The 14730-nt window shown below is 43.8% G+C and overlaps 1 protein-coding gene and 1 long non-coding RNA gene across 9 annotated transcripts in view; both read left to right on the top strand.

The window, feature by feature from the left end:
• The window catches only part of LOC101283004 (zinc finger protein 77-like), a 44504-nt gene extending 30974 nt beyond the window's left edge, over positions 1-13530 (top strand). For 2 of the 8 annotated variants that reach the window (XM_049707181.1, XM_049707183.1), the window contains exons 2-4: positions 8973-9099; positions 11120-11300; positions 11713-13530. In XM_049707181.1, the coding sequence (XP_049563138.1) occupies positions 8973-9099; positions 11120-11300; positions 11713-13012 (1608 nt within the window). In that variant the 3' untranslated portion in view covers positions 13013-13530. Of the gene's footprint in view, positions 1-8972; positions 9442-11091; positions 11692-11712 lie in introns of those variants that run through there. The other 6 variants (XM_049707182.1, XM_049707185.1, XM_049707187.1 and 3 more) reach the window with 6 other exon arrangements.
• LOC125963793 (uncharacterized) lies at positions 5820-7103 on the top strand. The gene is made up of 2 exons (XR_007476201.1): positions 5820-6185; positions 6405-7103. It is a non-coding gene; the product is annotated as an uncharacterized LOC125963793 (long non-coding RNA).
• Positions 13531-14730: the final 1200 nt, after the last annotated feature.

The following is a 14730-nucleotide window of genomic DNA, read 5'->3' as shown; positions in this document are numbered from 1 at the left end:
TCTGAGTCAGGTGGGGCACAGGGGTGGTTTCTTGCAGCCTGCCGTTTTCCAGAAGACCAAAGGGTGGGGGGGTCCTTTCACCTTCCATCGAAGTTTCCAGGAGCACAGGGCTCAGGGAGGGTTCAGCATTGTCCCCTGACACCTGTGAGCAGCCTCCTCTGGGTCCAGCTCAGCACTAATAGCTTCCCCTGATCCAGCTTCCGGTTTCAGCAAGTGTAAAATTCCGCATTCTTTCTGCCTGGTTTCTTCTCCTTAGTGAGGGTAGTAAGCGTCTCAGGTCTTTGCCCTTTCCTGCTGACTTGTATTATTCTGGGCCTTTGGGCCTTAACCAGAGATGCCTCTGGGGAGAAGTGTCTCAGTACAGAAAATGTTTTCTCTTCCATTAGAATTTCAGAAAATTCAGGCAGTCCCACCCCTTCATGTGAAATGGGTGGACATACTGATTAAAAAGATTCATAGGAATCATAGTGGCTCTTCCATGCAGGGTGCAGAGTTCTGACACTGTCTGAGTCTTGTCTACTTCCTGTTATTAGCTGGTCAACAGAGATGAATGGAAATTCTGTGAAATGTGACCAGTGCTACTGAGACTTGCTCACTTCTTTTTAGATGAGTTACAGCTCGTCATCATGAGGATATTAGTGAACTGATGCCTGTCTTCTGAAAGGGATGAGCAGTATCCTGTTCCTCAAATCATAAAAGTGCCCCAGAATTTCCCTAGGTGAAGGAACGTGGCCTTGGGTCCTGCTGTCCACCCTACCCCACTCCTACGCCGGTGACCTCCAGGCCATAGAACCACCACAGAAGGATCTGTTTGTGGCATGAGCGTAGGGGAGGGGATCCACCTGCAGGAATGCTAGGGGTGGTTTGTCCTCTGAGGTTCTGCTGCCCTCAGCTGTTCCCTGACCTTTGCTTTTGGCTTCATCCAAGAGAGTTGATGCTCTGAGTGTGATGTGCGCACCCTGAGTGAGTCTGTGAAGGTCAGGCGTGGAGAAGGCTCCTTGAACTCAACTGCTGTTGAGAGGGTTGATGAATTGGAGAGTTTCTCTGGGTCAGAACTTCAACTTGAGCGTTTCCTTCTGGGTGAGAATTGAGACCCAGAAGGAGGGGGCATTTCCACACTGAGAGAGGCAGCACAGGCGTGTGGAGCTCTGGAGCTCGGTCCCTCTCCCTGCCCTGGGGGTGCCCAGCCAGGCTGTGTGTCAGTAGGGGGATCCCAGCCCCCCAGCTCGGATGGCTTTGACCTTCTGACTTGGGGTTTCCTTGTGCACCGTGGGCAGCAGGCCGCTGATCTGAGCGGCTCACACTTGGCTGCTCTTCCCTTTTGTTTCTTTGATGGAATCTTGTGTCATGTGACTCAGTGTGCGTACTGAAGACTTTTGTTCCGTTACTTGAAGGTGTAGATATTTATTCCCTTGGTTGGCTGGTAGCACTTCCCAGTGAGCGGCCCCCAGGGTGCCCATCATCCTGGTCTTATTTATTTATTTATTTATTTATTTATTTATTTCCGTACGCGGGCCTCTCACTGCTGTGGCCTCTCCCGTTGCGGAGCACAGGCTCCGGACGCGCAGGCTCAGCAGCCATGGCTCATGGGCCCTGCCGCTCCGCGGCATGTGGGATCTTCCCGGACCGGGGCACGAACCCGTGTCCCCTGCATCGGCAGGTGGACTCTCAACCACTGCGCCACCAGGGAAGCCCCCTGGTCTTTTTGTTATTCTTTGCAGCTTTACATCTGTCCTTCATCACCAAGCATCATTTTGTTCGATTTTGCTTCTGCTGAATTTGTAATAAGTGAATATGACCCGTACCACACAAGTAATGCCACACAGAAGGCTTCTCTGTGGTTCTCAGCCCCAGTCTGTTTCACACGTGTTGGTTTCAGAGGTCACCTGGTTAAATCCTCCATACAGTCGTGTGAGGCTTGAGTTGTCTCATGTTTAATTTTGATTTGTCAGCAGCGCCGTTAAACTCCTTGATTTTGTCTCCAAGTGCCAGTGCAATATAAATTTTGTACATGTGGAAGGAAAATTGTAGGATTGTAGATTATGGATATTTTCAAAATACTAGGAAGTGTGGATGGAGGGCTGGAGACGAGTGTTTATTCCACGTCATTTCCGGCAGATGGAGATTTGGAAATTCCGGCTTAATTTTGTTCATCTCAAGTGTGTAAAATGGATCTGCTTGTGATTGTATATTGGTCTTTACTGATAATCATTGAGCCTGAGCATTTCTTATAAGTGGTGGCTCATCTTCTGTGAGATAGTTTTCAGTTGTTTTCTCACCTTTAATTCATTTGTATATTTATTGATTTTTTATGTGTTATTTACATACACCGGACATTCATCTCTTTTCATTTCTAGGTATGGCAAAGATGTTCTCCCAAACTGTGGGTTATCATTTCTTTTTTTCTTTTTTTTAATGTTTATTTATTGATTTATTTGGTTGTATCTGGTCTTAGTTGTGGCAGGCGGGCTCCTTAGTTGTGGCATGTGAACTGTTAGTTGCAGTGTGCACGTGGGAACTAGTTCCCTGACCAGGGATCGAACCCAGACCCCCTGCATTGGGAGTGCAGAGTCTTAACCAGTGCACCACCAGGGAAATCCCTATCATTTCTTTTTATTCTACACTTCATGGACAATTCTTAACTTTAATAGACTTGAACTGAATTTATCAACCTCTTCCGTTGTAGCTCCTTTCTTTTCGTGTATAGGAAAATTTCCCCTACTCTCAAGTCATGAGTGAGTTTGCCTGTAACTTCTCAATGTGTTCTACTTTCTTCTTTCACAGTTAAGTTCACAGTGAATTGGTTATTGCATGTGCCGTTACTAAGGAAAAAGATATCTTATTCCCCTGTAAATACCCAGTAATCACTGCCCCTCAGGTCCAAGTGTCATCATCTGGCCCCTGCCCAGCAGCTTATGCTCTGGCATTGATCCACTTGACAAAAACAGGTGGGCCTGTTTCAGTGCGCTGTTTTTCCATTGGTGTATTTGTCCATCCCTCTGTTAACACCATCCTGTCCTAATCATTGCAGTTTAAAATGCTTCAATGTCTGTTACGGAATATCCCACCACCTTGTTCCATAGAAAATTTTGGCTATTATTAGAAATTTGTTTTCCATTTCAGTTTTTAGAAGTAGTTTTTCTCTAAGTTCAAACAAAACAGAATGAAACCATCCCCAAAACAAGCCAATTTTAGATTTAATGGAATTTTCTTAAAACTCTTAACCTGTTCGGGAGAAGCTGACATCCTGGTCTCTTTTCTGTGGATATGCGCCATCCCTTCATTCATTTCCTTCTAGGATGGTGTTAGTCAATAATGTTTTGAAATTTTTCCATTAAATTGTTTTATATTTTTTATTAAACATATTTTAGAAAGAAAGTTAATTTTAATGACAATTAGTTTTAATTATTTATTTATTTATTTTTGACTGCGCTACGTGTCATCTTAGATCCCCAACCAGGGATCGAACCCATGCCCTCTGCAGTGGAAGCTCCAAGTCTTAACCACTGGACAGCCAGAGAAGTCCCCTAATGACAATTAGTTTTAAAAGTCTATGTTAAGAAAAGTCTGTTTAAACTTTTACATTTCTACTGCTTGTTTCTTTTTTTTTTTAATTATTTTTTAAAATTGAAGTATACTTGACTTATAGTGTTGTGTTAATTACTGCTGTATGGCAAAGTGATTCAGTTATTTCTTTTTTAAAATATTCTTTTCCATTATGGTATGTCATAGGATATTGAATATAGTTATCTGTGCTGTACAGTAGGACCTTGTTGTTTATCCATTTTGTATATAAAAGCTTACATCTGCTCACCCCAACCTCCCACCCCATTCTACCCCCAACTCCCCCCTCCCCCGGCAACCACCAGTCTGTTCTCTGTGTCCGTGATTCTGTTTCTGTTTCAGAGGCAGGTTCATTTGTGTCATATTTTAGATTCCACGTATAAGTGATATCATATGGTATTTGTCTTTCTCTATCTGACTTACTTCACTTAGTATGATAATCTCTAGTTGCATTCATTTTGCTGCAAATGGCATTATTTCATTCTTTTTTATGGCTGAGTAATATTCCATTGTGTACGCATACCACATCTTCTTTATCCATTCCTCTGTTCATGGACACTTAGGTTGTTTCCATGTCTTGGCTATTGTGAACAGTGCTGCTATGAACATAGGGGTGCATGTATCTTTTTGAATTATAGTTTTGTCTGGATATATGTCTCAGAGTGGGATTGCTGGATCATATGGCAATTCTATTTTTAGTTTTATGAGGAACCTTCATACTGTTTTCCACAGTGGCTGTACCAATTTACATTCCCACCAACAGTGTAGGAGGGTTCCCTTTCCTTTTCTCCGCACCTACTCTCCAGCGTTTGTTATTTGTAGACTTTTTAATGATGGCCATTGTGACTGGCATGAGGTGTAGTTTTTATTTCATTTCTCTAATAATTAGTGATGTTGAGCATCTTTTCATGTGCCTATTGGCCATCTGTATTTCTTCTTTGGAGAAATGCCTATTTAGGTCTTCTGCCCATTTTGGATTGGGTTGTTTTTGTTGTTGTTGTTGAGTTGTATGAGCTGTTTATATATTTTGGGTTTTTTTGGTTTGTTTTTTTTTTTGCGGTACGTGGGCCTCTCACCGCTGTGGCCTCTCCCGTTGCAGAGCACAGGCTCCAGATGCGCAGGCTCAGCGGCTATGGCTCACAGGTCCAGCCGCTCCGCGGCATGTGGAATCCTCCCAGACCGGGGCATAACCCATGTCCCCTGCATTGGCAGGCGGACTCCCAACCACTGTGCCACCAGGGAAGCCCTGTTTATATATTTTGGAATTAAGCCCTTGTTGGTCGCATAGTTTGCAAATATTTTCTCCTGTTGTGTAGGTTGTCTTCACTCTCCTCTATTAATGATTTTAAAAATCAAGCATGTATGGCAGATCAGTATTAGAGAGATTTCTGTGTCTGTTATTACCAAGAGCTCAGAGTGAGAAATATGTTTGAATACTTGAAAAGACTCTGAGCAGAAACAAGACTTGAAGTGTGGTTTTATGATAAACCACTCAGAAAACCTCAGTCATCCAATACTAAAAACACAGAAGATAAACAGGCATTTACTAAACTCATTGTCTCCAGCACATGACACATGACATATTAAGGCATCTTTTGCTCCCATCCTGGTATATGTAGCAGAACAACACGTTTTAAATAGAAACCAGCACTTCTGCTCAACAACATTGGGCCGATTTTTTTTTTTTTTTTTGCGGTACGCGGGCCTCTCACTGTTGTGGTCTCTCCCGTTGCAGAGCACAGGCTCCAGACGCTCAGGCTCAGCGGCCATGGCTCACAGGCCTAGCCACTCAGCGGCATGTGGGATCTTCCCGGACTGGGGCACGAACCCGTGTCCCCTGCATCGGCAGGCGGACTCTCAACCACTGCGCCACCAGGGAAGCCCAGCAGATTTTTAAAAATATATTTTCCAATTCTACATACCCTGAAAGCTCTCATGGTCCATCACATCTTGACCCAAGGCAGCCCAGCAGTGTACACAGATATCTGTTTACTAAAGAGGAGCAGTTCCCCATTGAACAATAGGAAGGAACTACAAAGCAGATAATGTTTAAAGTTCCAAGACTGGTATTTCAATTGCTTTCAAGCAATTTATGCCTTAGTGATGAGGAGATAGATGAGATGATTGAAGGTGAGAGTCCATTAATATGGATCCTGCAGGGGAATAATTGTTCATTGGTATTTTGCTCCATTGGGATGAGAGTTTGAAAAGCACTTCATATTTTTCTTTCTTTCTTTTTTCTTTCTTTCTTTCTTTCTTTCTTTCTTTCTTAATTTATATTTTTGGCTGCGTTGGGCCTTCGTTGCTGCACGCACGCTTTCTCTAGTTGTGGCCAGCTGGGGCTACTCTTCGTTGTGGTGTGTGGGCTTCTCATTGTGGTGGCTTCTCGTTGTGGAGTACGGGCTCTAGGCACATGGGCTTCAGTAGTTGTGAAACACGGGCTCAGTAGTTGTGGCACGCAGGCTCGGTAGTTGTGTCTCATGGACTGTAGAGCACAGGCTCAGTAGTTGTAGCATGCAGGCTTAGTTGCTCCGTGGCATGTGGGATCTTCCCGGACCAGGGCTCGAACCCGTGTCCCCTGCATTGGCAGGCGGATTCTCAACCACTGCACCACCAGGGAAGTCCTGAATCTATTTTTTTTTTTTTTTTTGTGGTACGTGGGCCTCTCACTGTTGTGGCCTCTCCCGTTGCGGAGCACAGGCTCCAGACGTGCAGGCTTAGCCGGCCATGGCTCACGGGCCCAGCCGCTCCACGGCATGTGGGATCTTCCCGGACCGGGGCACGAACCCTCATCCCCTGCATCGGCAGGCGGACTCTCAACCACTACGCCACCTGGGAAGCCCCTGAATCTATTTTTTAAACAGCTTTAGTTGACATATAATTTATGTACCATAAGGTTTCCCTGTTCAAAGTGTAAAATTCCAGGGTGTTAGTATATTTACAATTGTGCAAGCATCCTCATATTCTGATTTTAAATCATTTTTATCACCCCAAAAGAAAACTTGTATCTGCTGGCAGTCACCCCTCATTCCAGGACTTCACCCGCCCTTGGTCTAGGCAGTTTATTAATCTACTTTCTTTTTCTTTTTCTTTTTTTAAGGGGAACTTTATTTTTATTTATTTATTTTTGGCTGTCTTGGGTCTTCGTTGCTGCGCAGGCTTTTCTCTAGTTGTGGTGAGCGGGGGCTACTCTTCGTTGCCGTGCACAGGCTTCTCATTGCAGTGAATTATCTTGTTGTGGAGCATGGGCTTTAGGTGTGTGGTCTTCAGTAGTTGTGGCACGTGGGCTCAGTAGTTGCAGCACACAGGCTTAGTTGCTCCGCAACATGTGGGATCTTCCCGGACCAGGGCTCGAACCCGTGTCCCCCTGAATTGGCAGGCAGATTCTTAACCCCTGCACCACGAGGGAAGCCCTGTTAATCTACTTTCTATCTCTATAGATTTGCTCATTCTGTGCCTTTCGTATAAGTGTTATGTGGAGTCTTAATGGTCTTAAAGTTTATTGGTTTTGTGCCACCGATCAGTACAACATTCCTCTTCTGGCAAATGATATTCCGTTGTGAGATTATATTGTGTTTGCTTATCCAAGTCACTTGATGATCTTTTGATTTGTTTCCACTTTTTGGCTGTCATAAGTCATGCTGCTGTGAATATCTGCGTGTTAGTTTTTGTGTTGGTGTTCGCTTTCACCTCCTCTCTTGGGTAGATAGATACCTAGGGTGGAATTGCTGTGTTATGTGGTGACACTGTGTTTATCATTTTGAGGATCTGCTGGACTGTCTTCCCAAGTGGCTTCACCATTTTACCTTCCCATCAACAGTGTGTGAGATTCCAACTTCCCCACATCCTTGCCTGCCCCACCTTGTCTTGCTTGTCCATCTTATATCCATCCTGGTGGGTGTGAAGTATCTGCCTGTAGCTTTGGCATTTCCCTGATGAGTGTCGTCCAGCATCTTTTCATGGGCTTATTGGCCACTTGTATTTATTCTTTGGAGAAATGTCTGCTCACATTATTTGTCCATTATTTATGCATTATTTGTTTTTCTCTTGTTGCCCTTTGTTTTTATTGTTGTCCTATTAGTTTTTTAAAATGTATTTAAAATACAAGTTTCTTATCAGGTGTGTGATTAGCAAACCCCAGTCGCAGACTCAGGCGAGGCAGCCTTGCCTTCTTTGTAGCTGATGTATTTGGAATTTTTTATAATTTAGATTGTCAGACTATATTTTGGATTAAAATTCTAATTTATAAAAATAATTGCTTGCTTTGTATTTCAGGGGTCTGGTGTCATCCATATTGTCCTAAAGATAATAACTAGGTGTTTTTTTCTCTCTGTTTAAGTCTCCTTTGGCCCTATTGCCGTCAGATCCTTCGACTCTTCTTCATGGAGCATTTTCCTCCATTTCTGGGCACATGATTATCTGAGAGGCCCTGCTGGCTTGACAGATCCCTCAGGAAACAGGCCGTTTCTTACCCCACAGCTGTCCCAGGCCGTGGGCCCTGGCCTGCGTCTGTGCCCTCGGTGTCCACCTCATCCTGGCAGGGGGTCGTGTCTGCCTCTGTTGGATATGAGGGGACTGGCCCAGGCTTTTACATGCTCTTCAGTCTAGGCGAGAGTTGTTCAGATGCAGTGGCCCTGGAAAATCAGTGTTCACGACCTCCTGACAGTCTGCTCCTGCTTGGAGTTTCAAGGAAATAACTTTTGACCAAACCAAGTATTCATTTCCTTCTTATCTGAATGATGATTTTATTTTCAGTCTTTACCACCTCAGGTTCTGCTCTCTCACTAAAAACAATTTTTTTAAAAAATTGAAGTACATTTGATTTACAGTATTGTGTTAGGGGACTTTCCTGGTGGTCCAATGGTTAAGACTCCGAGCTTCCACTTCATGGGGCGCAGGTTCAATCCCTGGTCAGGGAACTAAGATCCCATGTCCTGGGTGGTGCAGCCAAAAAGTTAAAAAAAAATAAATTGTGTGTTAGTTTCAGGTGCACAGCAAAGTGATTCCCTTATACACACACACACACACACACACACATATGTCTGTATATATCTATAGTCTTTTTTTCCAATTATTTTCCATTATAGGTTATTACAGTATATTGAATATAGTTCCCTGTGTAAATCCTTATTGTTTATCCATTTTATATTTGGTAAAAAACAGTTCTTTTTAGTCGTGTGTCTATAAGTCTACATCTGTTGTTGCTGTTACATGTTGCTTCAGTTTCCAGCACTTAGCATCACTGAGTAAAATGCATTTGATTGACTTGTGTGTGTTCATTTCCCACAAGAGTGTAAGCTCAGGAGTCCTAGGAATTGAGTCCGGTTTCCGACTGCCAGCCTCCCCATCCTCCCACACATGGGGGTGAAGAGGGAGCCTTGCTGACATGGAACCTGTGGCTGTTTCAGGACTCGGTGGTCTTTGAGGATGTGGCTGTGAACTTCACTGCAGAGGAGTGGGCTTTGCTGGACCTGGCTCAGAGGAAGCTCTACAGAGACGTGATGCTGGAGACCTTCAGGAACCTGGCCTCCGTGGGTGAGGACGGCTTCCTCCCTGCACTTAGTCTTTAGGGAACAAATATTTCTTACAATGTTTTTTCTTACTGGAACCAAGGAATAGGAATATGTTGAAAAACAGGCAGACGTGGTCCCCACCTTTATAGAACCTACCTAGAGTCAAATAGCTTTTCCATGACCATAAATATTTCTATATTGAATTGACTTTTATTGCTCTTGATCAGAATCCTGAGGCTCCCTAATTGTGTAAATGTGAGCGTGGTCTCCAGTGTTACTTTGGGGCAGTGAGAGCAGCGTTACTGTTTTCACCCTGTGAAAGTTGCACTGTGATCAATACACATTTGACCTGATAATCTTGCTTCAGTTAAACCCAAACTCACCCATCCTCAATGACATGAGGACCAGAGAATCGGCCCATCTCACGGAGGGCTTGTTGTCCTCCATCCTCCCCCTCAGAAGATTTTCTCCACGAACAGGACAGCAGCCACGCACCGTCTGATCTCCTAGTGGCAGCTGGGTCACTGGAGATAGGCTTCCTCTAGGGCCTCTGTGCCTGCGATCACCAGGAGGGCACACCTCTCGGGAGGAGCAGGTTCTGTATCAGGGAGAGATATTTGGACATAACTGTTAGAAACATGACTCTGTCTTTGAGAAGTGACGTTTGTCGTTAACCTGGCTTCCCTGTTGGACTTTTCATCCATCATTGCCCGCTTGAGAAGTCTTTCTGTAGCTCCTTTTATAAAGGGAGCATTTGGGAATGTGCATTTTGCCCAGTTTCTTGCTACTTTGCTTCTCTGGTAATATTGATCTCAACATCAGTCTCCATTCTTTTTGAGGTATTTCTTAGTGGACAGGCTGCCATTTTGACTCATTTTCTCTACCATTGCCAAAGTTCCAAATAGATGAGGTCTTCAGAGTTTTTCTTTGCTTGAGTGATAAATTAGGTTCTGGACCCAATTGCATCATGTGTGTATCTGTGTGTTTGTGTGTTTAGGCTCCTCACAATTGGTCAACTCAATTCTGACAGCATCCACCCATGGTAGCCTCAAATTCCACAGCTTAAGGGTTCAGTCCTACAAGACTCACCCCTGGTCTTCACCCGCCCTCATCTGATGCCAGTTTCAAGCTCAGGTTGTTACCAGTACTTGTGACCAACTGACTATAAATGAGAGAGGTTCCCGTGACCCCCCTCCTCAGGTTCAATTAATTTGCTAGTACACTCACGGGACTCAGAGAAACATTTCATGTACTTCATCACCAGTTTATTATAAAAGGATATAACTCAGGAACAGTCACATGGAAGAGATGCATAGGGCAGTATATGTCAGAAGGGCTTGGAGCTTCCATGCTGTCTCCAGGTGCCAGTCTTCCCATTATCTCCATGTTTTCACCAACATAGATGCTCTCTGAACTTCTTTTTGCTGGGGTGGGGGAGGTTATGGAGGCTTTATTACATATGCATGATTGATTAAATCATTGGCCATTGGCAAGTGATTGAAACTCTGGCTCCTCTCCCCTCCCCAGAGGTGCTGGGGTGTCTGGGGGTGTGAGTGGGACTGAAAGTTCCACGCTTTAGTCACATGGCATCTCCATCGGCAACCAGCCCCCATCCTGCGCTGCTTTTCAACAGTCACCTTCACGAATATAAACCCAATTGTGATGGAAAGGGCTTGTTATGAATAACAACACTTATTTCACCCTTCTGACCCTGAAGCATTTTCAAGAACTGAGAACAGGAGATCAAATATTATTCCATTGCTTTTATCACTCAGGAAATTCCAAAGGTTTTGGGAGCTGTGAGCAGGGAACTGTGGATGAGTACCTGATTTATGTGAGAAGTGTATGTTGGTCATCTGAATGACCAAATATATATGTATATATTTCTTATAAATCACAATATCACACATATATCCTTCCTTCCTTTATAAAACTATTTTACATTTTTTGAATCAGCGTATGGAAAAAAAGTACAAATGGCCTCTTTCCTTTATCCCACCATTTCTTTCCCAAGGATTTAGTTATGTTACCAATTGTTGCAGGTTCTTGCCCTCAAGTTAAAACCAGTAGATCAAGTGCTCATTGGGATATTTTGGAGACTGGACTATGCAGTGAAGAGAAAATAGTAAGATTCACAAGAAATGATTCCTGCTCTTTTTTGGGAGAAAACTGGGCATTTCATAACATGAGAGATCAGCGTGTAACCCAGGAGAGGCATTTGAGGTGAGTGGCACTCCCACAAGGAGAAGGGGGATCTCGGCAGAGTGTTAGACTCACTTGAAATTAAATAAAAGATATAAACCTAGGTAAACAATTGTGTACTCACAGAGTTTTTACAACACAATACTTTTATAAATGTGATGTAGACATTGAGCATCTGAAACTTAATTTAGTAGGAAATTTCAATGATCAGGAAACCCAATATGTAAAAAACACTGAAAGTTATGGCTCTGTTTGAGCCCTCAGCTGGAGCATTAAACTTGTTGAACTTTGTCACAATGCAGAGAGTGCCAAAAACATGCCAATTCAGTGCACATGGCAAATACGTAGTCAAAATAATCATTAACATCCATCAATAAATTATTAATAAAGAAATCATTATTTATTTTTATTTTTATTTTTTTGCGGTACACAGGCCTCTCACTGTCGTGGCCTCTCCCATTGCGGAGCACAGGCTCCGGACGCACAGGCTCAGCGGCCATGGCTCACGGGCCCAGCCGCTCCGCGGCATGTGGGATCTTCCCAGACCAGGGCACGAACCCGTGTCCCCTGCATCGGCAGGCGGACGCTCAACCACTGCACCACCAGGGAAGCCCAAGAAATCATTATTAATCCCTAATACTGTGCTTCCTACTTTGAACAGAAATCATTTGGTGGAGAGCCTCTGTGAAGGTAAAGAAGGCCATCAATGTCTAGAAACCCGGAACCAGCTTACACACCTTACTGTGCATAAGGGTTATCTGACTGCAATTCAGCCCTGTAAATGCACTAAGTGTGGAAAAGCCTTCAGGGATTGTTCTTTCCAGAGGAATCAGCAAAGATCTCACACCAGACACAAACCTCATCCATGTGAAGAATGTGGGCAAACCTGCACCTGTGTCTCATGCCTAAATCCTCCTGGTGGAACAGACATTGTAGAGAAAACTGACAAACTTCAGGATGATGGGAGAGCATCTAAGAGATATGTGAAAAGTTACAGTAGCAAACAGTCTTTACAGTGTAAGAAATCTAAAAAATCATTCACTTGCCTGTCATCTGTCCAGCGACATGTGAGAGGTCATTATGGACAGAAAATCCACGTTTGTGAAGTATGTGGGAAATCCTTCAGTTATTATTGCCAACTTGCACGGCATGTGAGAACTCACACTGGAGAGAAACCCTATGAATGTAAAGAATGTGGAAAGGCTTTCACTCGCATCTCACACTTCCGAGAACATGTGAGAATGCACACTGGAGAGAAACCCTATGAATGTAAGCAGTGTGGCAAAGCTTTCAGTTGGTGCACTTACCTTCGAGAACACATGAGAACACACAGTGGAGAAAAACCCTATGAATGTAAGCAGTGTGGCAAAGCCTTCCCCTATCTCAAATCCCTGCAAGGACATGTGAGGATCCACACTGGAGAGAAACCTTATGTGTGTAAGGAATGTGGGAAATCCTACAGTTGTCCCAAATACTTTAGAAAACATGTGAAAATACACAGTGGAATAAAACCCTATGAATGTACAGAATGTGGGAAAACGTTTATTACTTCCTCATCCCTTCGACAACATATAAAAACACACAGTGAAGAGAAGCCCTATCAGTGTCAGCAGTGTGGGAAAGCCTTCAGGTATCTGATATCCCTACAAAGACACATGAAGACACACACTGGTGAAAATTCTGAATACAAAACTGTGGAGAAGCCTTCCTTCTCCCTTAAAACCTCATTGTAAATGGAAGCAATCACATGGAGTGAAATCTTATGAATGGAAAGAATGTGGAAAAACCTTCAGCACTTCACTTATTTTGTAAATGAAAACTCAGAGCACAACAGAAATCTTTTGTTATAAACATGGCTTTTCCTTTGTAAGTGCCTCATCCTGAATAGGGATCCCAGTGTATTAATTTCTAGTTCGTGTTGCTGATCTGAACACTTAAGATAATTAATTATCCCTCCATGTCCCCTTCATCTGTATCTCATATAAAACTTGTCTCGTTTCCATTACACTGTCTTTTGAACCCAGGGATGTTAAGCGGTTTTTGGTTTTGGGGGTTTTTTCAGGTGCAACTTGGTATAATTTTAGATGAAAAAAGTTTTGATTCTTACATCCCATTGTTTTCCTCATATGTGATCATGAGACCTGTATTGTTGAAATGTCTTTCCTGGTCTACTGTTACAGATACTGGAATTTTCTGACTCAGTGTTTACCCTCCCCTGGAGTATTAAACTGAAATGTATGTCTTTTCCATGTTTCCTTTTTGCATATATGTCCTCACAGAAATTAGTAATTGTGCAAGGTCTTGGAGGACCTTCTGTCTCATCTGATTATGTTCATAAATTTGACCTCTGTTCATGTCCATGATCTTGGTTGGAAATTGGACATGATCCATGGAGTTAAGACGAGTGACTTGCTGGCATGAAGATGAAAGCTCCTGTCCAGACGGTTCTACTGAATTGTGTTGTCAGCTTGGGTGAGGTGGGAAATTGTATATCCAGACTCCTTCTGTTAGTGGTTCTGAGTTAAAGTTCATGGGAAGAAGAAGATGCATGAGGTCTGGAAAGCAGAAGCGGGGAAGCCATGATTCTCGGGTCTTCTGTACCATCAGGAGACAGAGATGCATGGCAACCTGGTGAGCCTGAGTTCCAGCACCGTTTTCTGACTTCTGGCTCTGCCCATGTGGAACAGCCCCCAACCAGACATGTGTTTGATGTTAGTTCCCTGTTGGGCAGCAGATTCCACACTTGTCCACAAGTTCTCTCATGGATCTTCCTTGGTTTTCAAGTGCACACAGATCCTTGCATGTTCCTATGGCTCTTTGGTGTCCATCAACCTACTTCTTCAGGCTTCAGAAGATCACCTAGTGATTTACTCATATCCTGTGACACCCCCCCTTCATGTCCAATGATTCTCATAATTATGTGATTTCTGTAAGAAGCATCTTGTTCCTTTAGTAGAGAGGCTGTTTCCTTCCCAACCAAATGCAGGAAACTTACTTCCCTGGTTGCACTGTTGAGGCTGCACTGACCCTACATTTGTTGTTTCTGGATACTTCTGTGATTGCAATAAGCACTTTTGAATGTATTTGGCCTATTGTGAGCGTTCTCTCTCTCTCTCTCTCTCTCGCTCTGTCTCTCTCTTTCTGACTGTGTTGGGTCTTCGTTGCTGCGCATGGGTTTTCTCTAGTTGAGGCAAGTGGGGGCTACTCTTCATTGCAGTGTGCAGGCTTCTCATTGTCATGGCTTCTCTTGTTGCAGAGCATGGGCTCTAGCAGGCTCAGTAGTTGTGGCACTTTGGCTTAGTTGCTCCGTGGCATGTGGGATCTTCCCAGACCAGGGATTGAACCCGTGTCCCCTGCATTGGCAGGTGGATTCTTAATCACTGCACCACCAAGGAAGCCCATGTTTTCTCTTATAGCTGACTGCTCTCTAAGCCATAAACCTACTATATTT

The sequence above is a fragment of the Orcinus orca genome, chromosome 3, assembly GCF_937001465.1.
Source record: "Orcinus orca chromosome 3, mOrcOrc1.1, whole genome shotgun sequence".
NCBI lineage: Eukaryota > Metazoa > Chordata > Mammalia > Artiodactyla > Delphinidae > Orcinus > Orcinus orca.
Note: the sequence above shows the minus strand (reverse complement) of the source record. Positions and strands in the feature narration are given on the sequence as shown.